Source organism: Botrytis sinoallii (genome assembly GCF_014898435.1).
Source record: "Botrytis sinoallii strain Bc 23 chromosome Unknown BSIN_001, whole genome shotgun sequence".
Taxonomy (NCBI): Eukaryota; Fungi; Ascomycota; class Leotiomycetes; order Helotiales; family Sclerotiniaceae; genus Botrytis; species Botrytis sinoallii.
Genome location: NW_024066028.1, coordinates 5,851,457 through 5,878,344, shown reverse-complemented (window position 1 = coordinate 5,878,344; position 26,888 = coordinate 5,851,457). Strand labels below are relative to the sequence as shown.

The 26,888-nt window shown below is 42.8% G+C and overlaps 10 protein-coding genes across 10 annotated transcripts; 7 read left to right on the top strand and 3 right to left on the bottom strand.

Annotated features, from left to right (window-relative positions):
- Nucleotides 1-540: 540 nt before the first annotated feature.
- On the top strand, nucleotides 541-1,289 carry EAF02_001192 (uncharacterized protein; the record flags this gene model as incomplete). The annotated part of the gene is made up of 2 exons (XM_038897240.1): nucleotides 541-657; nucleotides 837-1,289. The coding sequence occupies 2 exons, from the start codon at nucleotides 541-543 to the stop codon at nucleotides 1,287-1,289; spliced, it is 570 nt and encodes a 189-aa protein (XP_038764099.1).
- Nucleotides 1,290-1,640: 351 nt separating this feature from the next.
- EAF02_001191 (uncharacterized protein) lies at nucleotides 1,641-3,705 on the bottom strand. The gene is made up of 3 exons (XM_038897239.1): nucleotides 3,218-3,705; nucleotides 2,441-3,116; nucleotides 1,641-2,358 (listed from the first exon to the last, which is right to left on the bottom strand). The coding sequence occupies exons 1-3, from the start codon at nucleotides 3,252-3,254 to the stop codon at nucleotides 2,070-2,072; spliced, it is 1,002 nt and encodes a 333-aa protein (XP_038764098.1). The 5' UTR covers nucleotides 3,255-3,705; the 3' UTR covers nucleotides 1,641-2,069.
- Nucleotides 3,706-4,169: 464 nt separating this feature from the next.
- On the top strand, nucleotides 4,170-5,443 carry EAF02_001190 (uncharacterized protein; the record flags this gene model as incomplete). Its single annotated transcript, XM_038897238.1, has 2 exons — nucleotides 4,170-4,503; nucleotides 4,722-5,443. The coding sequence occupies 2 exons, from the start codon at nucleotides 4,170-4,172 to the stop codon at nucleotides 5,441-5,443; spliced, it is 1,056 nt and encodes a 351-aa protein (XP_038764097.1).
- Nucleotides 5,444-5,652: 209 nt separating this feature from the next.
- Nucleotides 5,653-7,976, top strand: EAF02_001189 (uncharacterized protein; the record flags this gene model as incomplete). Its single annotated transcript, XM_038897237.1, has 8 exons — nucleotides 5,653-6,135; nucleotides 6,185-6,312; nucleotides 6,360-7,068; nucleotides 7,155-7,193; nucleotides 7,243-7,276; nucleotides 7,330-7,581; nucleotides 7,637-7,771; nucleotides 7,861-7,976. The coding sequence occupies 8 exons, from the start codon at nucleotides 5,653-5,655 to the stop codon at nucleotides 7,974-7,976; spliced, it is 1,896 nt and encodes a 631-aa protein (XP_038764096.1).
- A 1,712-nt stretch (nucleotides 7,977-9,688) lies between these two features.
- On the top strand, nucleotides 9,689-12,172 carry EAF02_001188 (uncharacterized protein; the record flags this gene model as incomplete). The annotated part of the gene is made up of 1 exon (XM_038897236.1): nucleotides 9,689-12,172. One exon carries the CDS (start codon nucleotides 9,689-9,691, stop codon nucleotides 12,170-12,172), a length of 2,484 nt encoding a protein of 827 aa, XP_038764095.1.
- Nucleotides 12,173-12,438: 266 nt separating this feature from the next.
- Nucleotides 12,439-14,060, bottom strand: EAF02_001187 (uncharacterized protein). Its single transcript, XM_038897235.1, has 3 exons — nucleotides 13,911-14,060; nucleotides 13,706-13,859; nucleotides 12,439-13,490 (listed from the first exon to the last, which is right to left on the bottom strand). The coding sequence occupies exons 1-3, from the start codon at nucleotides 13,997-13,999 to the stop codon at nucleotides 12,492-12,494; spliced, it is 1,242 nt and encodes a 413-aa protein (XP_038764094.1). The 5' UTR covers nucleotides 14,000-14,060; the 3' UTR covers nucleotides 12,439-12,491.
- Nucleotides 14,061-14,282: 222 nt separating this feature from the next.
- On the top strand, nucleotides 14,283-17,362 carry EAF02_001186 (uncharacterized protein; the record flags this gene model as incomplete). The annotated part of the gene is made up of 4 exons (XM_038897234.1): nucleotides 14,283-14,570; nucleotides 14,624-14,947; nucleotides 15,012-15,452; nucleotides 15,500-17,362. Exons 1-4 carry the CDS (start codon nucleotides 14,457-14,459, stop codon nucleotides 17,360-17,362), a joined length of 2,742 nt encoding a protein of 913 aa, XP_038764093.1. The 5' UTR covers nucleotides 14,283-14,456.
- Nucleotides 17,363-18,546: 1,184 nt separating this feature from the next.
- On the top strand, nucleotides 18,547-20,583 carry EAF02_001185 (uncharacterized protein). The gene is made up of 2 exons (XM_038897233.1): nucleotides 18,547-18,805; nucleotides 18,860-20,583. Exons 1-2 carry the CDS (start codon nucleotides 18,605-18,607, stop codon nucleotides 20,480-20,482), a joined length of 1,824 nt encoding a protein of 607 aa, XP_038764092.1. The 5' UTR covers nucleotides 18,547-18,604; the 3' UTR covers nucleotides 20,483-20,583.
- A 783-nt stretch (nucleotides 20,584-21,366) lies between these two features.
- EAF02_001184 (uncharacterized protein) lies at nucleotides 21,367-22,721 on the top strand (the record flags this gene model as incomplete). Its single annotated transcript, XM_038897232.1, is given in 5 exon segments — nucleotides 21,367-21,414; nucleotides 21,536-21,638; nucleotides 21,793-22,048; nucleotides 22,062-22,378; nucleotides 22,390-22,721. The coding sequence occupies 5 exon segments, from the start codon at nucleotides 21,367-21,369 to the stop codon at nucleotides 22,719-22,721; spliced, it is 1,056 nt and encodes a 351-aa protein (XP_038764091.1).
- A 592-nt stretch (nucleotides 22,722-23,313) lies between these two features.
- EAF02_001183 (uncharacterized protein) lies at nucleotides 23,314-25,860 on the bottom strand. Its single transcript, XM_038897231.1, has 8 exons — nucleotides 25,465-25,860; nucleotides 25,324-25,389; nucleotides 25,147-25,264; nucleotides 24,608-25,084; nucleotides 23,958-24,560; nucleotides 23,836-23,911; nucleotides 23,718-23,778; nucleotides 23,314-23,668 (listed from the first exon to the last, which is right to left on the bottom strand). The coding sequence occupies exons 1-8, from the start codon at nucleotides 25,585-25,587 to the stop codon at nucleotides 23,510-23,512; spliced, it is 1,683 nt and encodes a 560-aa protein (XP_038764090.1). The 5' UTR covers nucleotides 25,588-25,860; the 3' UTR covers nucleotides 23,314-23,509.
- Between the last annotated feature and the right edge of the window lie 1,028 nt (nucleotides 25,861-26,888).

The following is a 26,888-nucleotide window of genomic DNA, read 5'->3' as shown; positions in this document are numbered from 1 at the left end:
AGCGAAAAAGCCTCCACGGCAGTGGCCCAGCGGAGCGTCATTGATCTAGATTTTACGATTGCGACTTTTGTGAATTATTAGGAAGTAGGTAGCTAGGTAGTAGGTATATTTGATGGTAATGTCAAGCAAGACTGCGATGAATTTATTATACTTTACTTTATTACCAACCTACCCTACTTATTTTATTAGGTAGAGTAGGTTACTTATCGAGAAAGAAAAGCTCAACAAGGCGCACAAGGCGTAATATCAGCCGTACCCCCAGTTCGCCATGAGATAAGACATTCTGTGTAGGTAGGCTGGGCTGGTAGGTAGTATAGCCTTGCTTAGTATATCGTTCTATTCCACCCCACCATTCGCCATCCAGTACTAAATAGGTATTGAATGATAATCGATCACTCACTCAATCAATCAGTCAGTCATTCCTCATTCACAAACATCACTCATTCATATATACTTTCTCTACCCAGAATCTCTCACACACCAATCCAATACAATCCAAAGCGCACTGCTCCAATCTCTACTTCTACCTTCACCTCTACAATGCCGACCAAAGAACCCCGCCCTCTAATTGTCGGTTCGGAAAGCGGTCCCGAATCTCCCTATCCGTTACGAATGGAAGGGGAGGTGGTTTCTGGTTTTGGTCGCGGATCTAAAGAAGTAAGGTCCTATGTTTTCCCCTCCTTCTCTTCTCTCCACTTCCCCCCACTTCCTATCCATTCCTATCCATTCCTTCTCACTCTCACTCTTCCTCTCCCCCCCATCCACATCCACATCCACATCCACATCCACATCCACATCCACAACCTCCCCAACCCACCAACCTAACAACTCCCCAGCTCGGAATCCCCACCGCCAACATCCCCGTCACAAACGTCCCCTGGATCGACACCGCCCCCTCAGGCGTCTACTTCGGCCACGCCGCCCTGGACCTCCCACCCACGCACCCCGAACTCCAAACCCCCTCCCCATCCACCCCTCCCACCTCCCAAACCACCCGCCTCTACCCCATGGTAATGTCCATCGGCTACAACCCCTTCTACCGCAACACGGTGCGCTCCGCCGAAGTACACCTGCTGCACAAGTTTTCCCACGATTTCTACGGGAGCCACATGCGCGTCGAGATTCTGGGGTATATTCGTCCGGAGCTGGATTATGTGGATAAGGAGTCTTTGGTTCGGGATATCGAGATGGATATTGAGGTTGCGAGGGGGAGTTTGGCGAGGGAGAATTGGGGGGTGGAGAAGAGGTATGCTGGTTGTTGGGGGGAGAGGCGGGGAAGAGTGAAATAGAGGGGAGATGGAAATTAAAGGTTGGAGGAAGGGTGACAAATAGATGAGTTGGGATTGAAAGAAAAGGAAGGGAAAGAAGAGGGAAAAAGATTGAGATTACAAAGATGAGATGCAAAGATATAGTGAAATAGAAATGAAGATTCAAAGAGGTAGTGAATAAGCGAGGCGTTTGGGAACTCTAGATGGTCGAATAAATAGATGGTTTATCATTCAAGACTGGAAAAAGGTAATACTGATTTTATTTTGCAATAAAGATCGCAAATAACACACTGAAAAATATCAATCACATCTCAGTCACATATCCTCAAACCCAATCTAAAGGTGTTTATTTTGTTCTTTGAATACAACTACAGCATAAAAAATGGACTGTAGGCATGCTAGAAAGACGCCATCCATTAATTGTCTGTCTGTCTCTCAAGACTGCAAAAGTGTAGGTATAAAAAAGGACAAAAAAGGCGCAGAAAACATAGGGTAGTAACGTGGAATAAATTAAAGGGGAAAGAAAATGAAATGTAGCTTGTCAGCCATAACAGTGTATCCCATCCACTCCATTCATAATAAAACCCCCTCCATGCATGCAATTCTTATCCTGAAGCTCATGGCTATTTGATGTATAGCTATAAGCTCTATTCATTCATTTTCCTCGTCCGCCCCAACCATTCTTCCCTTCCATTTAGTGTCCCTCACTCCCGTGGTTTTTAATATCATAAATCATCTCAGCTCGTCTTATCGCAAACTCATAACCATCCAATGTATGCAATTATTGGTATGTTTCAGTCCTCAGTGGTATCCGTTTGTAGTTTTATATGTAGAGCTTGCGCCTCGTCCGGAGTATGCCGCGCTTCCTTCCTCGAAATATGGGTGTGAACATGCTTGCTTGGCAGAAATACGTCCAGCTGGATCATAGACAAGCATCAATTCAAGGAGATCCAGTCCGTTATCGTCAAGATTCGTGCAAAGAGGTTGGCTCATGTCGCGTTGCCACTTGGGGAAAGATGGTTTAAAGTCGGGGAAACAGGTCTTGTCACTGACACCGGGCCATTCTTGATCGTTGGGTGTACCTAGAAGTCTGTTGATATGTTAGCTAAATTCAAGGTATAGTCATAAATTCCATCGAGTAGATTGTAAAAATCTGAAAGGTTGTGTCTTACTTGAAGATCTTGAAGATCTCGTCAATTTCAGAGTCACCTGGAAACAATGGCTTTCTGGTACACATCTCCGCGAAAATACATCCAACAGACCACATATCAACACCCGTTGAGTATTGTCGACCTCCGAGAAGAATTTCAGGAGCACGATACCATAAGGTAACAACCTCGTGGGTATATGTTCGAAGAGGGACACCAAAAGCACGAGCGAGACCGAAATCTGCAAGCTTGAGATTACCTTCCCGATCAATGAGCAAGTTCTGTGGCTTCAAATCTCGGTGAAGAACTCGATGGGCGTGACAATATCGGATACCTTCGCACAATTGACTCATGAACTTCTTAATCATAGCATCACCCATACCCATTCTACCCAAATCTGGACCAGATCCTTCCGGTAAAGCTCTACCTCTACCACCCTCGGCAACTGGAAGTGATTCCATATATTTCTTAAGATCAAGGTCGAGGAACTCCATGACGAGGTATAATTTATGGCCATCTGCATGAACAATATTGAGAAGTCGAACAATATTTGGATCATTCATCTCCTTGAGGAGAGAAATTTCTCTAATGGCGGTACTAGGAACTCCTTCATCTTCTGCCTCGAGTCGAATCTTCTTAAGGGCCACGATACGTCCTGGATGGGAAAGATCCTTGGCTTTGTAAACAACACCGTAAGTACCTGCGCGTGAATAATATTAGTATAAATGTATCGTTATTCAGTGTGCGATAGACTCTGTGAAATGATTCTTTGGGTCGGGAGCTTGCGCGCATAAGACGTACCCTCTCCAATCTTTTCCAGCTTCTGATAGTTCTCCATTGTCGAATATACTTGATGTTGAAAGGTTTAGAGAACGTCGAGGTCAATCAAGTTGAAATAAATCTGCTTTTGTCCGTTGAAGTGGGGCGGTGAAGGAGGGGCAGTTTGGAATGGTAATTGATCCTGGGTTTATGGTAACAACAGCATCTATCTTGAAAGAAGATGGACCTATGCAAAGATTGGAAGGATTCGTAAATGAGAGGAAGAGTAACGAATTAGCTATAAGAAGATGGTTGTGGTGAAGGATTGTTGTTGTATTAAGTTGCCGTAGAATCTTTCGTGTCGGAATACTCGTGATACTCGAATTTGGACTCGAATTGAAGTGAGATGAAGAGAAAGAGAAAGAAGAATTTGTACGCAGTCGTTTATAGTATTGTTAGTATTGTCGTTCTGTTATTCGTACTCAAGCTCAGGAGTAAACAAGAGAATAAGCAAACAACTAAACAACCAAACAACCAAACAAAACATTAAACAAATCGTAACCCAGGGCCAGGCGGAATAAGCGGGCGCGTTTTTGACGCGAGGTCCGATGTACTGACTTGACTGTACTAGGTTCTAATAAGTAATGCCGAAAAGAAAAAAACATACAAAAATATAAAATTGCATTCATAATCCTTGTCGGTGCTAGCTCTACTCTACTCTGCCTTTTTCTCTGGAGGTAAAGCACGATCCGATCAACTACCTACCTAAGAAGGTTACTGCCCAGTACGTAGTGACTTCTCCTCGTTCGTGAGAAGCTCGATTCAGATCAGAACCGTGGATTGGAACACTTCACAAGACAACTTCACAATCCTTGTACCAGTCAAACACCTCATAGGGGAGAAGGTTTTCGACCAACTAATCTTATCAAATTGACCTGGTGGACCAACAGGGAAAATACTTTCCTACGTCGACGAACTGCCAACAACCGCAAAGATGGGGGATACCCTTCCAGATCAAACCATAACACCGATGGCCAAGATGGAGCAAAAGGAGCTTCATCAAAGTGCTCCCCGGCATTTGAAAGAAGCATTCAAGCTTTGTAAACAGACTACTTATACTGCAACAGAAGATTCTCCTTCTATCACTGGAATGATTGATCTAGAATCCCTACCCAGAGAGGCGCGCAACATAGCTTTCAAAGAGTTCATGGGTGCTGCTCCTCTAAGCACCTCTCAAAAGAGGTGTTCGACCGGACCACTTGATCATGAGTTACCTTTGTCTAGATCACAACTAGAAGGTTCATCGTATGGTTCTGAAGTTATACCTGGTAGGAATCACAAAATTTCTTTCTTCTACCACAAATGCAAATGACCTAAAAATTCAGTCCATTCAAAAAAATTAAATTGGCTGAAAGACTAAAATGCTCACATTTCTACACACCTCAGAAATTGTGGTATCTAAAAGACCAACCCGTGTTTCTTTCTACATCCTTTCCCCTAAAATTCTCAATAGCTTCCGGCAAAACAACCTCTAATCATGATCTAGGTCTCATGGTTTTTCCATCTCTCATTCCCCCAGAGGTTCAGAAAGAGTTGATCCGGCGTATAGTACACCGTGATCTTCTGGATCCAAAACACATGACCAATCTACATGCCCATTACGATGTCAAATTTCCACCTCGTGAAATAGCTTCTGGGGAATCAATTGTTGCTAGGCCGAAGGATCCAACAGTACACCCAAAAGCATTAAATTACTTGGAAGTCATGACGAAAAAGTTACGCTGGATCACTCTTGGAGGGCAATATGACTGGACAAACAAAGTATATCCGGAAGAGGAGCCACCAAAATTTCCAAGTGATATTGCGAATCTTGTTGAAGGACTTTTCCCTGATATGGAACCGCAAGCAGCCATTGTCAATTTTTATTCTCCAAGAGACACTTTGCAATTACATCGGGATGGCGCAGAGAGTGTTGATCGCGGCCTTGTTAGCATCAGTCTTGGTTGTGATTGCATATTCATGATCGCCTTGGACAATCCCAAATCCGAAAACGACCATTTAGTTCTTCGTCTCAGGTCTGGCGATGTACTGTATATGCAGAAAGATTCTCGATTTGCTTGGCATGGAGTTCCAAAGATAATTCCCGGCACGTGCCCGGATTATCTCGCAGACCTCGAATTGGACATAAAAAAGTTCCCACATTTCATGACGGATAAAAGAATCAATTTGAATGTGCGACAAGTGCAAGAGCGAAAGTCGGACCGTTGATTCGCCAATTTCAATTTAGCCCCTTTATGCTTACACCACCACCACGCGATAGTTTCCGACTAATTTACAGTCTACCCGATGCATTGATAACAATCCACACACACTACATTTCCTTATCAGTTGGAGCAAAAATTTCATATAAAAATTCGACACCCCTTTGTACTATCAACACAAATCTCAATCTTCTTTCTTCCATGGACCACAAAACAATGGGAGAAATTATCATGGGCGGCGACGCAGACAGCCAGTCGCCCTTGCCTATCATGGGTTCTTGGGCGGCGACCAAACCAGCAAAATCAGATGTATCGTGGCACATTCAGAACAAACACATTTTACATTCTCTCGTTATCACCGCGTCTCAAATCAAGACGTATTGGTACGGGAAATTCTTCGAAGGAAACCAGCAACTTCATCCAAATCCAATCACCTCGGATTGGCAAATCATCGCAAAGAATAAGCGTGAATCGGTCAACTGTTTGATCCCTGAGAAATGGCGCTTGGACTCGATACCCTCGGTCGAGGAACAAAAAGATGTAACGGGCGATTACATTCAGCAGTTTCTTTCTGCCCGAGAGATCGAGATTACTGAGACGGATGCTGTGGGAATTGTAGAGAAAACTAGCAGTGGCGAATGGAAGTCACGAGAAGTTTGTGAAGCTTTCTGTCACCGGGCAGCTTTGGCGCATCAATTGGTCAGCAATTTAACCTCCAATTTGAACAGCGATTCTAATATTGATTTAGGTTAATTGTTTGCATGAAATATTTTTCGATGATGCTATTTCAGAAGCGCAAAAACTGGACGATTATTTTGCTGAACACAGAAAGCCAATTGGTCCACTACATGGATTACCAGTCAGCTTGAAAGACCAGTAAGTTCGCTCTTTATGATAGACGCAAGCTTCTCACAAATCTTTAGGTTTCACGTTAGAGGTGTGGAAACCACTATGGGCTATGTAGGCTGGATTGGAACCTTTGAAGGAAAGAAGGGTACAGGAAAAGAGCGAGTGTTTGAGAGCGAGATGGTCAAAGAGTTACGAAGTCTTGGTGCGATAATGTTTTGTAAAACAACTGTTCCTCAAACACTCATGGCGGGTGAGACTGTCAACAATATTATGGGTACAACGGAGAACCCAAAGAACAGACTCTTAGGACCAGGTGGAAGCTCAGGAGGCGAAGGAGCATTGATAGGATTGAGAGGTAGTCCAGTAGGATTTGGTACTGATATTGGAGGAAGCATTCGGATTCCAGCAGCTTTCAACGGACTTTATGGCATTCGTCCTTCGGCAGGTAGAATGCCTTATGAAGGTATGGCCAACAGTTTGGCTGGACAAAATACTATTTTATCGGTTGTGGGCCCAATTGCCACAACAGCTCGATCTTTGAAATTGGTCATGAAGAGCATTCTTAGTGCTCAACCGTGGCTACATGATCCATTAGTATGTGAAATACCATGGCGTGATGAACAAGAACAAATGATTCTTGATACTATCAAATCTAACGGCGGTGGTCAATTGGCTTTCGGAGTCTTCAAGTGCGATAGAGGGGTTGCTCCTCAACCTCCTGTTGGTAGAGCTATTGATATCGTGGTTAATACTGTCAAGAGACTTGGACACAAGGTTATCGAAGTAAGTTGGAAACATGACCAAATGTTATGAATCATGAGAAACCCATCCCCTCTTTATATACACAATTGCTAATCACAAAACTTTAGTGGAAACCACCTTCTCATCAAAGAGGATGCGCGATAGGAGTAAGTTTCTCTCTCCATCTACATAAAAAACTTTCTAACAACCAACCAGAGTAAAGCATGGTCTTTTGACGGAGGAAAAGACGGTTTGTCCCTCCAAAATTCCAATCTTTCAAACCTATAAGCTCACAACCTTCAGTTCACGAAGCCCTAGCACTCTCCGGCGAACCCATGATCCCTCAAATTCAAGGTCACTACAGTACTCTCAAACCTCAAATGACCGGTTTCGACATCGCCGCCGTAAATGTCGAAAAACGCGAATACCAAAAAGAATACATGGACTATTGGAACAGCACTGTCTCACTTACTGGTACTGGCAGAGCTATCGATGCGGTTATTACTCCGTTGGCTCCTATGCCTGCGAATCTTACGATGACGTTTGATTATATTGGTATGTGTTCTTCTCGACAATAGTAGATAAGACAGAGCTAATCATGAGTGCATAGCGTATTCGACATTTGTCAATCTTCTTGATTACAGCGCTGCTATTTTACCAGTTACAACGGTGGATAAGAATGTGGATGTTTTCGATCTAGAATACAAACCGCTAAATGCAGAGGATGAAAAGGTTTGGAAATGCTGTATGTTTGATTCCTTATCTCGACTTGTTATCTGGGTCTTTGTACAAAGATCTTGGCATGTTTGAAAGAGAGATGCTAACGAACATCAGATGATCCGGAAGTTTATGATGGTGCGCATGTGAGCGTGCAGATTGTGGGGAGAAGGTTTCAAGAGGAAAAGGTTATTGCTATTACCGAGATGCTTGGGGATGCATTGGGGAAATAGTAATGTCTGACGGGGCGAAAGGGAAGGAGTTTGGATTCTGGAACTCGCACTGGGATTTATGATATGATATGATATGATATGATTGCAAAGTTTAGGTATGGTCTTGGTTATTAGAGAGATACCAGATAGATTTTGTTTGTCTTTGGAGTTGGGATAAATTTGGCATAACATACATTAGTATAATAAGATTGTATATAGCATAGCTTGTGAGATACAAATTGTTTAGCATCGAAACCATTATCATCTCGGAATTGCTCGCGTGCCTCGGTGGGTGAAAGACTCATGGGACAGATAAGAAAAAGAAGCTACCGGGACATCAAAGAGTAATGCCAAGGAATCTACTCGCAGTAGCCAGTTTTACATTCTTCTAGTGTCGATCTAATGTAATCTACTCGTATCTAACCCGAGAAATCATTCTCTATCGTGGCTTGATATGTGCCGATTGGTAGGTAGGTATGTGGATCGCTTTTGGTCCCTTTTTGCATTAGATTGCGAGATTGATGGATTGATGGCAACAATGTACGATACCTACCTATATGTAGGAGGTACAAGGAATCAATGACTTAAGTATCTACCTACCTACATACTCTGTAGTAGTTGGTTAGTCTCCACTTGAACTGAATCAGTCATCATCGTCATCATCAATATAGAAAATGATATGGTAGTCTCGGTTATTGTTACTGTGTATTAATTAGATTCCCTTTCTTCTCGTCTCCACTATATTTATTCATCTCATGTGACTCTACCCCTCCCAACCCCACATTCTCGAAATGCTGCCCAAAAAGAGAGGGAGATTGATTTGCAAGTGAAAAAAGAGTCAAGGTAGGTGATGCTTTCTTTCCTTCTGTGTAGAGTGAAAAAAATGTAAATAAACATAAAAAATGTAAAACAAATATTTCCGAATCCGGGAATCGAACCCGGGGCTACTCGGTTCTATATCCGGTGATAATGAAAGCGAGTTATGTTAACCCCTACACTAATTCGGATGTGGTTATTTGATGAATTGGAGAAGGAATCATAGAATATATTCAAAGCTGTTTGGAGTGCAGGAGAAGAGAACAGAAAGTGGAGGGTTTGTTGTGCCACATAGGACCTAATCTGTACGAAGTATAAAGGGTAAGTCTGCTCCAGATCGGAATGGTGAAGAGTAGGTTACCTACTTAACGTCGAATTTGAAATGGGATATTGCAAAGAATAATAATGTCTAACCTAGTAGTGGCCGCGTTGTATTTGAATATTATCTCGTGATGTATCTTTTACGTTATACCTAGTACAGAGCATATTCCTCGAGCTTCACTTGTAGATTTCTGGTAGGAGAAGGAAGGTGGAGATGAAGGGGGTGCACTTGCCGTATATAGATTATAAGTGGGTATATAAGGGATCATTCCCCCCATTACCTCTTTTAGACCAATACACAATTTTACCCACTATATGCCAGCCTTGTCATCTGTAGGCTCTTTCCCAAAAGCTGAAGTGTCCTCGCAAACACCCCACAGCTATCAAACTTTTCATTACACAATCAAACTTTGAAATTGTGATAAAGTCGATCAAAATGCAAATATTTGACTTTCATGTTGCAATCCTATCATAATTCATATTCTTCACATCATAAACGGAAAAATAAAACGAGTGTTTCCAATCATTCAACGATCGAGTAGATTTATCTGAGTGGCCTTGCTTCTTTCATATTGCGTGCTCAAAACGCGAACAAAATGGCTTTCTCAAAAGATGTTATTGACAGATTTTTGAGTGGAGATCTTGGAGCTCTCGGGCTCTCAGGACCTTCAGAATCACTTCCACGCCTTGACGATGACCAAATGAAGCAATTCACATCTGGAGACTATGGAGCTTTAGGTTTACCTGCACCGTCATCTCTACCTACTCCAGAAAAGGTTCGAAAAGAAGCCAAAGAACGATCTACCGAAGTGTTGTCTCATTGGAATAGACTAAGACAGATATTGGAGAGGCATGAGGATGTCATACGAAAACGATGGATGAAGAAATCAAAAGTTCATCGATCTAAGATTATTTTACAAGCATGGCCAGGAATGTCTGCGACTCATCGTCCGGATTTTGAGGCATTGATTAAAGAGGGAAGTCAGCTGAAAACAAAGGGCACAAAGTACAGGGAAGCGTATCTATGGCCATATCTCAACGTGGAAGATTTGGTTAGAGGGAAAACCTTTCTCCTTTTAATCAACTCTAGAGGCCGTCATCCACCTCATGTCTTCGCACACACGGATTTTCAAGCCACGCAGCTCGGCCGTGTTAGTGCTGCTACTATGCCTGCTTTTCTTAATGTTCATACTATGTTGCTTGAGGGAGAAACAGTCAAAACTTACGGCCGTCTTATTTCTTGGGATGAAGATGAAGATGCTATGATGGACACATTCGCTGGCCTTGCACACCTACCAGGATCGGGACTTATGATCTTGGAAATACAACAAAGACTACTGCATCTGCTGGTGAAGTGCTGTGAGGCACTGCTTCACGACATTGATTCTGATTCCTTGATCAGCGAAGCATCGATCAAGCCAGAACCGCCTCTACTCACAGATGGTTCGGACTGGTCGACCATTGCAGCCGTAGCTGCAGAAGCACCTTATCGCCTACCTTCAAAACTCGATTTCCATCGTCTGCAGGTCATCGTTGAGGCTAGACGAATTAGTGCTGAGGATTATATCCGAGACTTGAGAGAAGATCCTGGCTATTTTGCCGAAGTTCTGGGAGACTGGAGCGAACATAGACAGGAAAAATTACTCGACACCTTTGGAAATCGACATCCTACGCTTGATAGACCACTTTTCTGGGAATATGTCATTGGAAACGTCGTCTCCGATGCGTATGGTGCTTTGATCGTATGGGAGAACGTCGCTCAACAACTTAAGCACTTAGCCTTTCTGCAGAAGAAGTATGCGTCTAAGATTACACCAAAAAAGCAATTACCACCAGAATACATGAAGGCATTGTTGACGTTGAGATATTCGCTAAACCAGATGGCGAAAGGCCCAATACGAAATTTGAAGATGGCAGTCCCAGCATCTCCACCATATCGTTCAAAATTCGTTCGCGACCCGCAAGTACCAGGTTCTACAATGATCCAAGTTCGGAGTAAAGGGGGACAGGATGAGATGATGTGGCTTTTCAACAGTCTCTGGAATGACCAGCAGCTTTTCCTCATGACCCTACCTACTCTAGTAGATGAAATTGAAAGTAGGATTGAACGTGATCCAAACGAGAAAGCAAAATTTTCAGCTTTGGTTGCACGAATCTTTTCTGATCTTGGTCTCATCTCGCGGATCTATCATGAACTGGATATATATCTGCCATGGGCTGCTGGTTACGATAATGCGCTGGTAGAGCATAAAGATCAGATTGAGAAGGAGTTTCCTAAGCAGCTCAGTTTACTTGCCAGCGTGGATCGCCATCTCAAAGCTACCGGCTTAGCTAAATTCGGATCTCCAGCCGAGGGACGCTTCCATTACCCATCGGATAAACGAAGAAACAAGCAGAATACAGAGAGCATGAGGAAAGCTGAGCATAACTTGGACGAGTTTTGGCAGAAAATGGACGAGGTCTACCAAAGAAACACTGGTCAGACATTAACTCAGGCTGTCAAGCATATCTGTACTGCCGTGCGTCCGCTCGAGCGGACACCTGAATGGGTCGAGCCAATGAAGGTACCAAAACCTAAGCCTCAGGATAGCAATGGTCGCGATGAAGTTATTTCAATACCACAATTTGATTCCGAAGATACTACCAAATTTATTGCTCCACAACCAAAGTCCAAGCCCAAAACTCGCGGTCCAGCGATTACTACCGAATCTTCGACTACATTAGCAGTAGCTCCAGCAACAGCTTCAACTCTAACCCCGGGCTCTCAATCAACATTCAAACTCAAAGCCCGAGCAATCAAAGTCTTTAAAATTCTCTTCTGGCAACCATCTCTCAATGATCTCCCGGGCGAAATCCCCTGGGCGGATTTCCTCTACGCAATGACATCTACGGGCTTCGCGGCCGAAAAACAATACGGTTCGGTGTGGCAATTTACGCCGACAAAATTGAATGCCGAGCGCAGTATTCAGTTTCATGAACCGCACCCCTCGGGAAAAATTGCGTTTCGCACGGCGAGGAGGATGGGGAGACGTTTGGGTAGGTCGTATGGTTGGGAGGGGGGCATGTTTGTTCTTGAGTAGGATTTGGTGAGGTATGTTTGATGATTTAAGATTGGAAGGGTTTGACTTGTTCAATCTACCTAGGCATTTGAGGTAAAATTTGGTGTTTATTGACTTGGTAGTCATAATAATGGGTTTGTTCAAAAAGCTTTAATATAGGCTGCTGTTAAAGTGCTGACTACTATGAAATAAGGTAGAGTGATTGAACTGAACTAACGTAAGAAGGAAGAAAGGCGTGAAGTTTGTAGATTAGAAAGATTATAAAGATGAATGTAGGCACCACAAACATGCATTATGGATTATTGAAAATCATGATTGTACATCTCGATCTACATAAATACTACGCACTCGTTGGCTCTGAACTTGAACCTCTCGGTGTCTCCAACGGCATATCGGCCTCTCTATCTGGTACGTGATACACACCCTGCCGCCCAATAAATACATCTTTCAGATTATCTACAAACCCAATGTCATATAAATTCTCAACATCCCTCAAACCCCATACGCGTTGCCATTCTCCATCTCCGATTGCTCCGACAGGATCCTGTCCATCAGCTGTACGCAAAACGATCTGTTGACTTTCTGCTGGCCAATGTGTCCACGGTGGTTCTATTCGTAAATTCTTCTCTCGATTTTCGGAGAGAGCGCGTTTGAAGACATATCCCTCAGCCATCTCGATATCCCAGTCGGACCATTTCTGACTTTCGTTGGTGGTGGTGCCGCACCAAATTAAATATATGTGAAAGAAAAAAAGTCCATAGACTAAGGGAGTGATAAGAAAACATAAGAGAGTTATGGAACCAATTCGGGTATGTTCTTGTAGTGCCCATCCCCAGATTGAGAAGTAACGAGACCAGGTGAAACCGAATCCTAGAAAAGACCAGTCTGGATATACGGCGACGATGAAAGTGGAAAGAATCGAGTTTCCGATGTAAACAGCATAAGTGGTGAGATTTCCAGTCGTGAAAAGAAGGAGAAGAAACCAATGGTGGTTGTTGTAACCAACGCAATTGTTGATGAAGACACAATGGTGATCGCATTTTGCGATGCAATGTTTACAAACATGACAATGCTTGGATCTGGCAGGTTTGAGTAGACGACATGTTCGACAGGGATTTCCAGGATGGAAAATGGTATAGTCATAAGGGTAAATACTCATTTGATGGACGTGATTCGAAGGTGTAATATATCCTGGATCACAAGAAGCAGCTAGATAGAGGAAGACATATGGGAATGTCAAAGCAATAATTGCCTTTATTTTGCGAGATGTACTCATGAATGACCATGCTGAAGGCAAGAACATAATCTCGGACACGGAAAGTAGAAGAATGAAGAATATCTTAACCTCGGTTAGCATGGCTAAGGACTCTTCACTCCGCGAATTAGAAACAAACAGCGTACCACGAACTACAAGAAAGTCATGTATTGCCAACCCTTCGTTGTAGGTTGGAAATATTCGACCCATATCACTTGGAGGTATACGCTTCTCGATGAATGATACACAAGTCACTTGACTTCATGCTCTCTCTCGAGTTAAAAGAAAACCAATCTTACCATAACAACAGGATGACGATCATTCCATAATGTATGAGCCAGTCTTCCCACCGAAGCACTGAGACGACCATTGGTTAACCTCTCATCTGCAGCTCTGAAACCACGAGGAATGTGTACCCATAATACTCGATGTAAAATACCTATTGGTGTATTCCTATCAAGTTGTGAGTGTGTGAAACATGAGGATATTGAACAGCGGTGATACCTCAGTGCTGGAAGCCTGCCGAAGAAAGCAACGAATGTGAAGAAAGATAGAGTTAGAACAGCTATTGCAATATTCCGAACAGTACCCATTTTTGAGTAAAATTAATTGTCTTCTATGTTCTAAAAAATGAGTGTAAAGGAAGAGAAGCAAATTAATCAACACAGTCTACAAGAAATTCATGATATTACAGTTTACGTGAGCATCAAGAGTTTCAAAGTTGTTAGCCTTTGCTTCGGTACGTAATCTTTGCCAAGCCCGATCTTATTTGTAGGGGTAAGGTTAATCAGCTGATCGCGCGCGGAGTGTTGGCTTTCTGAGCGCGTCAAAGGTTAAACATCACATAATTTGCGACAAGAAACAATCCTTTATACACCAGAATTTACTTGTATGGAGCCAATCAATGACAAACAGATAAATCAATGCATGTTTTGAGGGCACTCGCTTCTTTCAAACGTTTCCTTTAACACATTTTTCCTTCCGATTATATTTACTCCCCTCAAACGACTTGCGACCGACAATCCCTCTCCAGTCGCAAAGGCCAAAGCCATGGCTTCTATTGTATATGATGGTGTTGGGGGTGGAGGATTCCTTTTTGAAGGAATGAAATTCTTTATTATTCAGCGAGTTCCTATGCGCTCAAGATGGGTTGAGATAATTCGAGTAAGAGTGTCTTTAAAATGGAAGAGAAAGAAACATGCTAATGATTGCGACAGTCAAACGGGGGTGAAGTCGAAAAAATCGAAAAGAATGCCGAGATTATAATCGCAGATGGTGCGCGAAAAGATGCGCCGTCAGGATCTATTTCATGGAAGTTTATTGAAGATTCTGCGAAGGCTGGGAAATTGGTGGGCATGGAAGAATATCGATGTGGTGCATCAGAACGAGCATCAGAACGAGTATATGCACAACCCGCAAAATCTACGCGCACACCTTTTACAGCTGAGGATGATCGAATATTGACCCAATGGGTCTTGGAGGGAGAGCGTTTGGGACGATCTACCAAGGGTAACGAATTATACAAGGAATTAGCAGAACGAGTATGGAAACTTTTTCCTGATATTCAGATAATTTACATTGAATCTAGATTAATCTTTATCGCAGTATCCTCATCATACATATCAATCCTGGCTAGATCATTGGAAGAGGCATCTTCTGCCCAGTTATGAGGCAGGGAACCTACATTATAAGCGCGATGACAATTTACCATGTCCCAGCAGGGAAACAAAATCTGCTGGCAAGGGGCTAGCTAAGCCTGTTGCAACAAGAGTTTCTCATGAACGCGCACAGTCCGCGGTGCCGGGTGGAACAGTCCCGGTTCCTGCCTCGTCAGCTCCGCCAAAACACACGAGCTCTCGACCGCCGCCTCAACCACCTCGACCAATAGTCTCAAAGGTCTCATCCCCCGAGACGAGGATAGAAAAACCCGTGGCTGGAGGACTTTTTACAAGAGAGGATGATGATCTCTTACGAGAAGAGTTTGAGTCTATTTGCAACCTAGATTCATCCAAAGAAATTGAGGCTTGGGAGCTGTGGACTGAAAGGGTAAGCTTGACATCTGTTAATCTATACGAAATCCCGCTCATATGAAGATTCTCAGAATGGGCGTCATCCTGCTCAAGAATGGCGAAAACTATTTCCATGAAGACTTTCGCCCCCGAGAGATGAAAAATAGGAAAAAGAAGACAGAGTCAACTGTCAAGTCTGTATCATCTCCATCGATTCGGCAAGTTTCTGATCCCTCAAGTGGTAGAAGTACCAAAGATTCCGCGCAAACGAATAATTCTACCAAAAAGCCGGAGAGAACCTCAGTGAAAACTACTGCCAGAAGCTCCGCTACGGCTCGCAATGCAGAATCAAGAGTTGATCCAAAACCAGAGACACCTGAAGTCTCGACACGAACAAAGCATTCTATCTACAAACAGAAGAAACCCTCACCAGAAACTGCTATTGGAAGCTCGGTTGCGTCCTCTGGCAACCTTAAATCAAGAGGTGATCCAAAATTAAGCACACCAGAAGTAACCACAAAAACGAAGCATTCTACGCCACAGTCTAAAGAAGCCTTGGTAATAGCCACTGCTCGAATTTCTGTTACACCTTCTCGCAATGCTAAAGCAAAAGTCGATCAAGAACCAAAGACGCCAGAGGCAGCACCGCAGGAATTTGATTTGGAACAAAGACCTTTTATGAAATCGCTGACGACCGAAGAGGACTACTTCACGCTAACCCTAAAACAATTCTGTGAAGAGGATGAAGAAGAACCAATTTTTAATCCAAGAATTCGTGGAAAACAAATTTCTCTCTTCAGACTTTGGCAAATCGTTATAGTATTTGGTGGCTTTGAAACGATAAACGCAGAAAGTCGATGGCAAGAGGTAGCTGATAGATTAAGCTTCCCTATTGCCAACCGTTCCAAGGCTGCGCAAGATTTGAAGAGCTGTTATGATGAAATTCTATCCGAATTCGAAAGAGTCGTAACCGAAGAAGAAAGTGATCCGCAGAGTATCCTTATGTTCGCGGCCTCGCAAGATGAGACTTTGATAGCCTCACAGCTTGCTGATACAACTACACGCAGTGTTCAAAGACCCTCTGATCACGAAAGGGATGTAGAGGATGACGATGAAGTTATTGAACTACCACCATTAAAAAATTCTAAGCAATTTTCAACTATGTCAACCAAGAAGCGTGCGATTGACTCCGATGGATTATCCAACCTTAGCGAATCTTCAGCAATAAATTCTAAGCGTAAAGCTAAGCGTGTTAGGGCCGATAAGGGTAAAGGTAAAGAGGTAGAGATTCCATCGACTCCAGAACATATTTTCAATGCTACACAGCCACCCCGTCATATATCGCCGCTCAAATACCAAATTAACGAGAATGATAATGGTGGTAGCAGTGAGGATGATAGCGATCGTGAAGCTCGAGAAAGAATTCTTCGTATTCAGCAAAAGAAACCACGAGAATTAATTCGGAAAGCTTCAGCAAAAACCCTCACAATCGAGCCAGAGACGCAAGATTTCTATTACCCAGACATTGATAATCAATCCCCAACAGTATCTCCAACTCCAGTCCGGAGGAAAAGGACCCCAGGCCCCATTATTGACTTATCTCGAGATTCATCTGCAGAGTCGGAAGCGGAAGTAGAAGCAGATTCACAGGACATTGTTGATATTGAGTTCGCTAAATACATTGACCTTGGCTATTCCCAAGATATTATCTACGACGCTCTAATGGCATCAACTTATGACTTTGATATTGCAAGTCCGGTTATGAACCAATTGCAAATGGGACACGGGATACCGGACGATTTAGCAGGAGTCTGGACTAAAAGAGATGATGATGCGTTAGAGAGGAGAAAAGGCAAAGAGTACGAGAGAGTTAGGGAAAAACATGGTGATGAGAGAATTCATGCGAGGATTAAGTTCTTGAGAAACCTTAGCGAGATTGATCAATGAGTGGAGTTGGGTAAATGTCAGGGAGTGGAAGCGTGTGTTGCAGTGAGCTATAGGGAGGATGTAATAGCAATTATGGTCCGAGGTGTAGGACATATCATACAGAGGCGTGGTATGTAATGTGAAGGGTAGGAATGAGGGGTGGGTTTGTCTTACAAATGGGTACGTTTTTGTTTTGGGAATATGGTTCATTCATCCAGCGCGCGATACCCATGAAATCAGGCGAATGGCTAGCTTGTACTTTAGATATCTTTTAGGTGATACTATTGATATATTTACATTTATCCATAAATCGAGGTATATGATATCAAAAGAGCAAAAGATTTCTGGGTGCTTGTTCTTACAATAACAGAATAGTATGGTCTTACCATAGAGGTAGGAAAGAGAGAGCGGAAAGGCGAGCTTCATTTCTCCTCGAGGGGAGAGATGAGGAGGGTAAATTTGAGTCTTGGCCAAAATCTCAAGATGACTCTCTCCATCTTGACTCTTGGTATTACTCATACTTGGTTGTATTTTTACATGACTCTCGATGTTAGAAGGATTAAGATAGCCTGTACTAGAGCTTGACATTGAAGCTATAAAACAGTCATAATACTCCAAGTTGCTTTGGACTGACGATTGAAATGATCTATGTTTCGAAATTGTGTATAATTACATAGCTAAGAGACTTTGCTTTAACCGTGCTCGTTGGTTTTGTTGTCTATATCTGTTGAACAGATACTAATCAAATCGGCATCTTCAATCATATACTCCCCAATCAAGCCTGAGAAACACATTCCAAAATATTGTCTTCAGATAATGGTAATCTGATTAATCGTGAATTTCGAAAGGGGAGCTAGATTTTGATACTGATGTCGCCCTTATCATATTTATACATCAAGGTGTGAGTGAGTAAATAAATTTGATCTACGATCTTATTCAAACTGGATATATTATCTAGAGCCGCCGTAGCCATTAACCACCAGCCACGATGCCGCTATAACAATTCTCCATCATGTAACTTAAATTAGCTAGATCAGCCCGATGGACCGATCGATCTTTTTGTTATTTAATGCCACTTTAGCTTGTGGTTCATCCCGCCGCTATAAATTGGATTCACGTCCACACGCTAGCGAGTCACACTAGCAGTGAGTCAACCCCGCCAAACTCATCCCACCATAATTTTTGTAAATAAATTGACGACCTCCCTTTAACCTTTTTACCATTGTTTTGTTCATTCACAACACAATTGTATAAACCGCAATCATGTCGGTACCAACGGAAAGCGTAGCTAAGCTACTCGATGAGGTCACTGGAGAGGTGGTCTCCAAGACCGAATTGAAGAAGAGACAAAAGCAGAGACAAAAGGAAGAAGAAAAGGCAAAGAAAGCTGCTGCTCTTCCAGCAAGACCAGCCGCGGTCAAAAAGAGTAACGCTGAAGCCGAGGAAAAGGATCTGGATCCAAGAGTATTTATCTCTCGGGGTTTCAATTTTGAATGTTGACTGACAATTGATTCATAGCAATACTTCGAGATCCGTTCGCGACAAATCAAGAAGATGCAAGCAGCATACAACAAGCAAGAAGCCAACTCCCCCGACCCATATGTACACAAATTCCAGCAGAACTATAACTTGCAGAACTTCGCCAAGGATTTCGGTCATTTGAAGTCAGGAGAACACAAGAAAGACGTGGAGATCCGCCTCGGAGCTAGAATCTACAACAAGCGTGCTTCGGGAAATAAGCTTGTCTTCTACGATGTCAAGTCTGAGGATACCAAGATTCAAGTTATGTGCCAACTTCAGGAGTCTAGAGAAGGAGCCCCAGCGTTTGAAAGCCAGCATGAACCTTTACGTCGTGGAGATGTTATTGGTATTGTTGGATACCCAGGACGAACTGCACCAAAGAACAAGATTGAGAAGGGAGAAGAGGGAGAACTTTCGATCTTTGCGACAGAGATTATTTTGCTCACCCCTTGTGTACAACAACTTCCAGACGAGTACTACGGATTCAAAGATCACGAAAAGAGACATCGCCAGAGGTATCTTGATTTGATCATGAATGACACTAGCCGAAAGGTTCTTATGACTCGTTCCGACATAACTGCATATATTCGCAATTACTTCAACTCGAGAGATTTCAAGGAAGTGGAGACTCCAATGATGAATTCAATTGCTGGAGGTGCCACAGCTAAGCCATTTAAGACTCACCACAATGACCTTAACATGGATATGTTCATGCGTATTGCTCCAGAACTTTACCTTAAGATGCTTGTCGTTGGTGGTATGAACCGTGTTTACGAGATGGGTCGTCAATTCCGTAACGAAGGTATCGATCTTACACACAATCCCGAATTCACAACCTGTGAGTTCTATATGGCATATGCCGATGTTTATGATACCATGGATATGACCGAAGAGTTGGTTTCTGGTCTTGTTAAGCACATTACTGGAGGCACAACTACCAAGTTCCACACTCAACACGGAGAAGAGTATGAAGTCAACTGGGCTGCCCCTTGGAAGCGTATTGAGATGATTCCAGCTCTCGAGGAAGCAACCGGAGAGAAGTTCCCACCTGCGGATGAGTTGCACACCGACGAATCTAATGAGTTTTTCAAGAGAGTTCTCAAGAAGATGAAGGTTGAATGCTCGCCTCCTCTCACAAATGCCCGTATGCTTGATAAACTTGTTGGTGAATTCATCGAAGAAACCTGCATTAACCCAACTTTCATCACTGAGCACCCAAAGATGATGTCACCACTTGCTAAGCACCACCGTAGCAAGCCTGGTTTGTGTGAACGTTTTGAGGCATTTGTTTGCAAGAAGGAGATTGTCAACGCGTATACTGAGTTGAATGATCCATTTGAGCAACGTCTCAGATTCGAAGAGCAAGCTAGACAAAAGGATCAAGGTGACGATGAAGCTCAATTGATCGATGAGAACTTCGTCAGAGCACTAGAGTTTGGTTTACCACCAACAGCTGGTTGGGGTATGGGAATTGATCGTTTGGTCATGTTCTTAACCGATAACTACAGTATTAAGGAGGTTTTGACCTTCCCATTCATGAAGGAGGAAGTAAATGTCCATACTGTTGTGGAGGAAGCAGGTGCCGACAGAATTCCTGTGGAAGGAATTACACATAAGTAAATCAATGTCTCATATAAGTATGAACATAGCCTTGGTACGATTTGTTTTAGATATCAGAGTTTACAACAGAAATGAAAAACACAATAAATCTCATTACAATACTTGGTGCCAGTTTATAATCGCTGTTATATTGTCCTGTCTCACCAACCTCCCCTCATTTCTACTTCCTTTCCTCTTCTAATCTCATAGCGGGTATCCTTGATGCTCCAGAGAGGAAAAATTGCCTGGAAATTGGTTGACTTTCTACTTTCTATCCTCTCATCATTCTGCTATATTTTGAACGTGATTACTTTCCATACTCGATAAAGGTCGGGAAGAAAAGTGAAACGAAAGTCTGTCTTTGAGTGGTGGAGGAGACTTGCAAGAGGGTAGAAGTTGTATTACAGAACTAAGCGAAGATAGGGAGAGAGAAAGATGATATTAGGGCATTGAAATTTCATGGGAGGATTGATCAGGAAGGACAAGGCAAGAATCCTGTTGATACTAGAGCCACTGAAGTTGACATTCAAGAAAAGACGACGTGTTTCGTTAAGCATAGGGACTCTCGTCTGATGTTTCTCAATCTTCGAATCAGTTGTTCCCGTCTTGTGTGAATATTCACTTCCACGATTTACACATTGGTTGACCACCCCTCTTCAATAAGGCATACGGTTGATTCACTCAAGTCTTCGTAATAATGCTTCCGTACATACAAGGCTACCAATTCTATTTATTGCCCGGAAATCACATACTCGCTCATCTACTTGCTTTTGAGAAATAGATCATCCATTTCTCTTCCAGAATAATTTTCAAACACCCTGACAGTAATTTTTTTTGGGCTTCTCTAAAGACAAGCGCCGTCTCGCATCCATTCAAAGCGCATATCTTTGCTTACAATACTCAGAATGCAGACGCAATGGCCTGTGATCAACTATATCGGCATGGTTGAAGAAGTAAGTTTTCCATCAGCTATTCATATCTGTTCTTTCATCTCGACTTTTCGATCTATCTAATATTTGTCGGTCTGAGATGAGCAAGTGGAATCCATGATAGTAATACTAATCGACGCATCAGATCAACGCCGCATATAAGCTCTCAGGTGATACACAACAAGCAGCGATTTGCTATGAGAAATGTAATGATTTGCTTTTTCAAATTGAGGAACGTGGATATTTTTGTGAGTTATATAGTTTGTTTATATTAATGAAAGCTTTGATTCATCATTCTATCCATCCATTACTATCTTTGTTGATTTTGTTCTCCATTCCGTCGCATCGAATATTCTTCCAATGCCCGTTTTCTCACTTCTCAACCTACTGACCACCAATCAGTCATCGCTCACACACATCTCATTCTCGCCGTGTTAGCTTATTCCAGAGATCCCACCTCCATTCAACAACACATCCAGATCGCCCTTCTCCAAATCCGCAATTTCCTTTCCCTTCCCGAAAACGCCTGCAGAATCGGTGTCTACGACCCCTCCGATTGCACCCATGCACTCTTTCTCAACAAACCCTACGCCGACATAAGACTCATGACCCAATACCATCTCTTCGTTCTCGCTCTCCAACAAGAACATTCCGATATGTTCTCCAAACAGAGCTGGAAGTCCATGGGACACGATTTTCAAGGCGATAGGCAAAGGAGATGATGCATTTCGATGCGAGGATTACGAAATGGAAGTCAAGAGTGCCGAAACGGGACTCTATGTGATGGAACCCTTTCATAAGCCGATATTGCCGAAGATTGCGAAGACGGAGGATGAAATTGCGAGTGAGAAGTGGGAGAGAGGTGCGAGGTGGTGGAGATATATGAATAGAGAGTTGGCGAAGGGACATTTAGGAGAGGATGTGCATCTTTTGGGGGGAGCACATCTTGCGCCCTTTTTCCTGACGGGAATCTTTGGTTTCTGGGATAGTATTGAGAAGGTTGCGTTGGGTGGATTAGAGGGTATGGGGGCTTGAGTGGAGAGGGTGGGGGATGGAGGGGTGATGGTGATACTGGAGGGGAGAGCGCTAGGGTGGTGGACAAGGATAGAGAGAGATTGGAGCGAACTTCTAATCGTGTTCGTCTCACCGGGTATTGTAGGACCACGCTGCCTTTTACTCCGAAGATTTTCGATTATAGGGATTGTGTGTGTGTACAGCATAAGGAGGTCTATAGCAATTGTTCTGAGAGGGATAAAGCGATCGCGGATGCGGAGCTGAGGATTCAGGGATATGCTAGTACGAGTGGATGTGGATATCAGTGGGATTTCTAAGAGATATCGAGGCGAAGTGAGGAGACTTGCCTGGGCGAGTACTGGATATGATTGTGGGTGTGGATAGGTGATGAGCTATTCGGAATTGTAGATTTGTGGAATACACATCCTGGTGCTGGATTTTTGAGATAATATTTTCGTGATGAAAAGAGTAGTATTTATATTATCAGCAATTTCACCTGAAAATGGGCCAGACTCTTGAACAACAGGTAAGATGTATCATAAAGTGAAGCGAATTTATGTTGCTACTGGTCAGGTGGTGTACTGCTAGTGCAGCATTTCGCATCATGATATACCGCAAAACTAGAATTGGCATCACAAATCTAGCAAACACATTATGTTTAACTATATAAGAGCACAATTTGGCATCGGATATTCCAAGAGACTTTGAATGTTACTTTGAACCATTAAATATGCTAAATTGTTCGGTCTCCTACAGTGATACTACCTAGTAATTACATCAAATTCAAATGTTGCGTTGGAAATGGAGAAAACCATAGTTTTAGAACATATTAAATCAGTTTTATCAAATTTAGATGACAAGATCAATTATTTTGGAAATATCACAGAGGTTAGAAGAACATGACGAAGTGACCTGAAATGCCAATGTCGACGTAATAGATAAAGAAGGGTTTTCACTCCCCTACTCTGTCGGAGTACACTACTGTGAAAAGACAAGGAGGTGGTCGCTCTTGATTCTTTTCCCCAATTTTGAAGCTCTGAATGGGGGCTCGGATCAACTATCAAAAAAGATGAAAATTTCCCAATGGTAACCTCGCAAGTGTCTTTTAAAAGTCTTCTTCAATAACAACTGAATTCTCGGGAGTAACCCCAAAAGGCCCAGCTTCTACAATACATCTTGAATTATGGCCTGGTAGGTTACCAGTTTGAAAGAAACGATAAATCTTCTCATTTGCACAAGAATTGTTGGCCGCCTTCGAAGTGTGCTATACCAATTAGAGGAAGCTAGCACGGAGAAGATATGGAGGTACTTACACCGATTGCTTCTATAGTGAGTATTTGAGCATCTTTGAATCTTGGTGCCCATTTTTGACTACTGTAAAAAGGTACTGGTCAATCTGGTAACGATCCCAGAGGAGAAGAGTGGACTTACTTTCCAATAGGGGTGGCTGGATCGAGAGTATTACTGATGAACAAAATCGGATTATTTGTGTCACCACCAAAGGGACCTATGATGATCAGTCAAAAATGATTAACTGTGGCACTTAAACTTACCAGCAAATCTCCAAGATGCAGTGATAGGCCATCCTGAACATAGCACTAGAGTCGTGGCCCATATTTCTCCAGCCAAGAAGCTTTCCTCTTCAATTGTGTCGATATGTGATTGGAGTTCTTCGTATGTCTTTCCATAAACTGAAGGAATTTCACCACAGAATGCACCAATAAACCATTCGGTTAGTTGAGGAACAGTACCTGCAATATTGGCTGTTGTGGTGCCAATATTACTTGCAGCTTCGATTGCGGCGATGGTCAAATTTGAAAGAGTCGCTTCGTACGCGATGAGCTGAGTAGCGAGTATGGGAAAAGATTTGATAGGTGTATAGGCTGTCAATCTGACTGTGGATTTGATGGATTCTAGAGATTCTTGAATGGTGGTTGCGTTTGTCCAGTTTTGGGAGAAAGCGTATGATGCGTTGAGTGGAATGAAGATGTTTTCGAAGCGAGCACGGATATCTTCAGAGCTGTTACCTGTGTAGAAATCACAGATTGAGGGACCGGCCAAATGACAATATGTGAAGAAGGAGTTAATAACAGCATCCTCCAGGTAAATGTCCTTCAGTTCCGTTCCGGAAATATAATCCTCAGGATCGACAACACCTGGAATAAATTAGTGCTGGGAATCTGGAAGCTTACATCCAACATACCATCAATTGCAACACGGCCAACTCGGTCTGGGTACATCGACGCAAATGTTTCACCAATGAAGGATCCATAACTAAAACCCCAATAGTTGAGCAAAGATGACGAGCTAACACCTTGACCACGTTCTGTCTTGGCAAAAGCATCAATAATACTAAGCATATCTGTAGCAAGAACCGCTGTAGACATATGTGGCCCAGCCTCATCAGGTCCTCCCATTGTTGCATTACATTCCGCTCCAAAGCCCAATGCAGTTTGAAACTCCTCAGTCCAATAGGAAGTATCCAATTCCGGTCCCGAAAGCCCGAAATACCGTTGACGAAGTTTGGATGAACTGGAAGATGAGCAATCTGCGAGCGGAATACTACGACCCATTCCTCTGGGGTCAAAAGCTACAATGTCATAGTTTGTTCCTACTACCGGAAGTAGAACTGAGTATCCATCTTCGAGGAGAAAATCAACACCTGCATTACCTGGACCACCTAGAAAATTTGAATATCAGTTATGAAGTAAAAAGAGAAGATAAAAGGAATAAGAAGGATACCTGGATTAGTGAGGAGCATTCCTTGATATTCGCCATCAGTTGAATTACTCTGGGCGGCTATCTTGATTAATGGAACGGAAGCGCGTGTTCCGTTTGGCTTGGAATAATCAAGAGGAACCTGCAGTTTAGAATGTCAACTTCCGGCAGTCAGAATTTTGTTCTTAGGGGGTTGTTCACCTTCAGCATGGCGCAGGAATAGTCCCAAAAGCATGGATACCAGATGAGATCAATTGAAGCTGGAATCTAGAAGATGATAAATTAGTAGGCTTTGCATGGTAGTCTTTTCTGGCTGGGGAAGGGGTCATGGGATGTACACACTTCATCGAACGTCCATTGTTTGGTCGAATTACTAACTTGAATATCCTTTGGCAGAACAGAGGCTGTTGCTAAAGAAATACCAAGTGCAACACAAATGCTAACTGTTGAGATCTGATGAGCCATGATTGTATTTTTAGTAAATTTAGTTGCGTGATATTGTGAGTAGATGCTGAATAGATGAGAAGAGAGAAGTCATCGATTAGAGACCGACTCCTATCTTTATAGCCATGGCCATACATCTCGGAACCATATGGAGTAGGGGAAATACGACTAAAATTCGTTGAAAGCAAGATATAGTGTCTCACAAGTATCTGCATCTAGTTCTACAAAGCGTGACAGAAAACGTCGTGATGAAGAACATGAACCGCGATATGACCAATAGAACGTAGGCAATACTTGACTCGAGGGCACTTATTGGTTGATTTTTAGTCAGAGCATGTCAGGGTTCTAAATGAGTTCCATCTGGATGTATAGTTGAGCTCCGGTATGATTCGATAAAGGGTAACCTTATCGATAAAATAAGATCTTACCTAGTGCAGATCCACCCCCCTGTTTCCGTGAATTCTCACAGGTCACGTGAAACGACAGCTTTTCTCCGACTCGGGAGGTCATCTTTCCATAAAGTTAGGGAGATTAATTGTTGACCAATTTGTTCAATTCATTCATATTCTGGGCCATAATATATTTATTGGATAGTTATATGTGATTTAGATGGGATTTATGTGTTCTTCGATTTTGATGCGAAGAAGAAAACGAGCGACCTCTTAATCATTTTTTTTTCTACTTTCTCGCATTATATTCCCCTGCGCGTTCTATGACAAAGTGCAACATGGACTCATTTCTCCACTTCAACACTGCCTCGATCGCCAGATCAAAGTCCTCCACGCTTCTGCTACGCTTAGCAACGGAGGAAAAGCACAATCTGGGTTCTGAGCTGGATCGGCGTCTGCCTTCAACAAGATCTACAAAAACTCAAGCGATTGTTTAGTCATACAAGCTAATGCGATGGGCGTACCCCGTTTGTCAAATTGGCGATTGATGCATGCTGGATCGTTGGAAAGAAGAACTGAAAAGAGTTCTGTGGATGGTGCGTAAACGGCTGCTCGGATAACTTCGTCTTCTAGAGGGATAGACGGAAATTTCGAAAGGAGGAAATCAACGATTAATGTGTGAAATTTCCATCGGCGGTGCAAAACGACAAAGCTCGTGGGAAGCTATTTCCAGCTATCTCCGAGTATTGAAACTGTAGACTAGACTAACATTGGTTGAATTCGGAATCAAAGTTTCATCGGAGAATCCGTCATGACATATAACTTGGACTTCAAATTTTACGAACTTTCCAAAATCGCCTTATAATTTTAAGAATAGGCAGTCCTCTGCAAGCTAGTTACTCCCAAGTTTCATATTTACAAAATTCGATGAAT

Bases quoted from the DNA above. Each gene is read 5' to 3' on its own strand.
- EAF02_001191 (XM_038897239.1), bottom strand. From the start codon at position 3,254: ATGGAGAACTATCAGAAGCTGGAAAAGATTGGAGAGG. The intron at 3,117-3,217 runs GTACGTCTTATG...ATTCACGCGCAG, and splicing joins GCTGGAAAAGATTGGAGAGG to GTACTTACGGTGTTGTTTAC. The intron at 2,359-2,440 runs GTAAGACACAAC...ACATATCAACAG, and splicing joins GAGATCTTCAAGATCTTCAA to ACTTCTAGGTACACCCAACG.
- EAF02_001187 (XM_038897235.1), bottom strand. From the start codon at position 13,999: ATGGGTACTGTTCGGAATATTGCAATAGCTGTTCTAACTCTATCTTTC. The intron at 13,860-13,910 runs GTATCACCGCTG...ACAACTTGATAG, and splicing joins GGCAGGCTTCCAGCACTGAG to GAATACACCAATAGGTATTT. The intron at 13,491-13,705 runs GTAAGATTGGTT...ACCGAGGTTAAG, and splicing joins ATCGTCATCCTGTTGTTATG to ATATTCTTCATTCTTCTACT.
- EAF02_001185 (XM_038897233.1), top strand. From the start codon at position 18,605: ATGTCGGTACCAACGGAAAGCGTAGCTAAGCTACTCGATGAGGTCACT. The intron at 18,806-18,859 runs GTATTTATCTCT...ATTGATTCATAG, and splicing joins AAAAGGATCTGGATCCAAGA to CAATACTTCGAGATCCGTTC.
- EAF02_001183 (XM_038897231.1), bottom strand. From the start codon at position 25,587: ATGGCTCATCAGATCTCAACAGTTAGCATTTGTGTTGCACTTGGTATT. The intron at 25,390-25,464 runs GTGTGTACATCC...ATCATCTTCTAG, and splicing joins AACAATGGACGTTCGATGAA to ATTCCAGCTTCAATTGATCT. The intron at 25,085-25,146 runs GTATCCTTCTTA...CAAATTTTCTAG, and splicing joins AATGCTCCTCACTAATCCAG to GTGGTCCAGGTAATGCAGGT.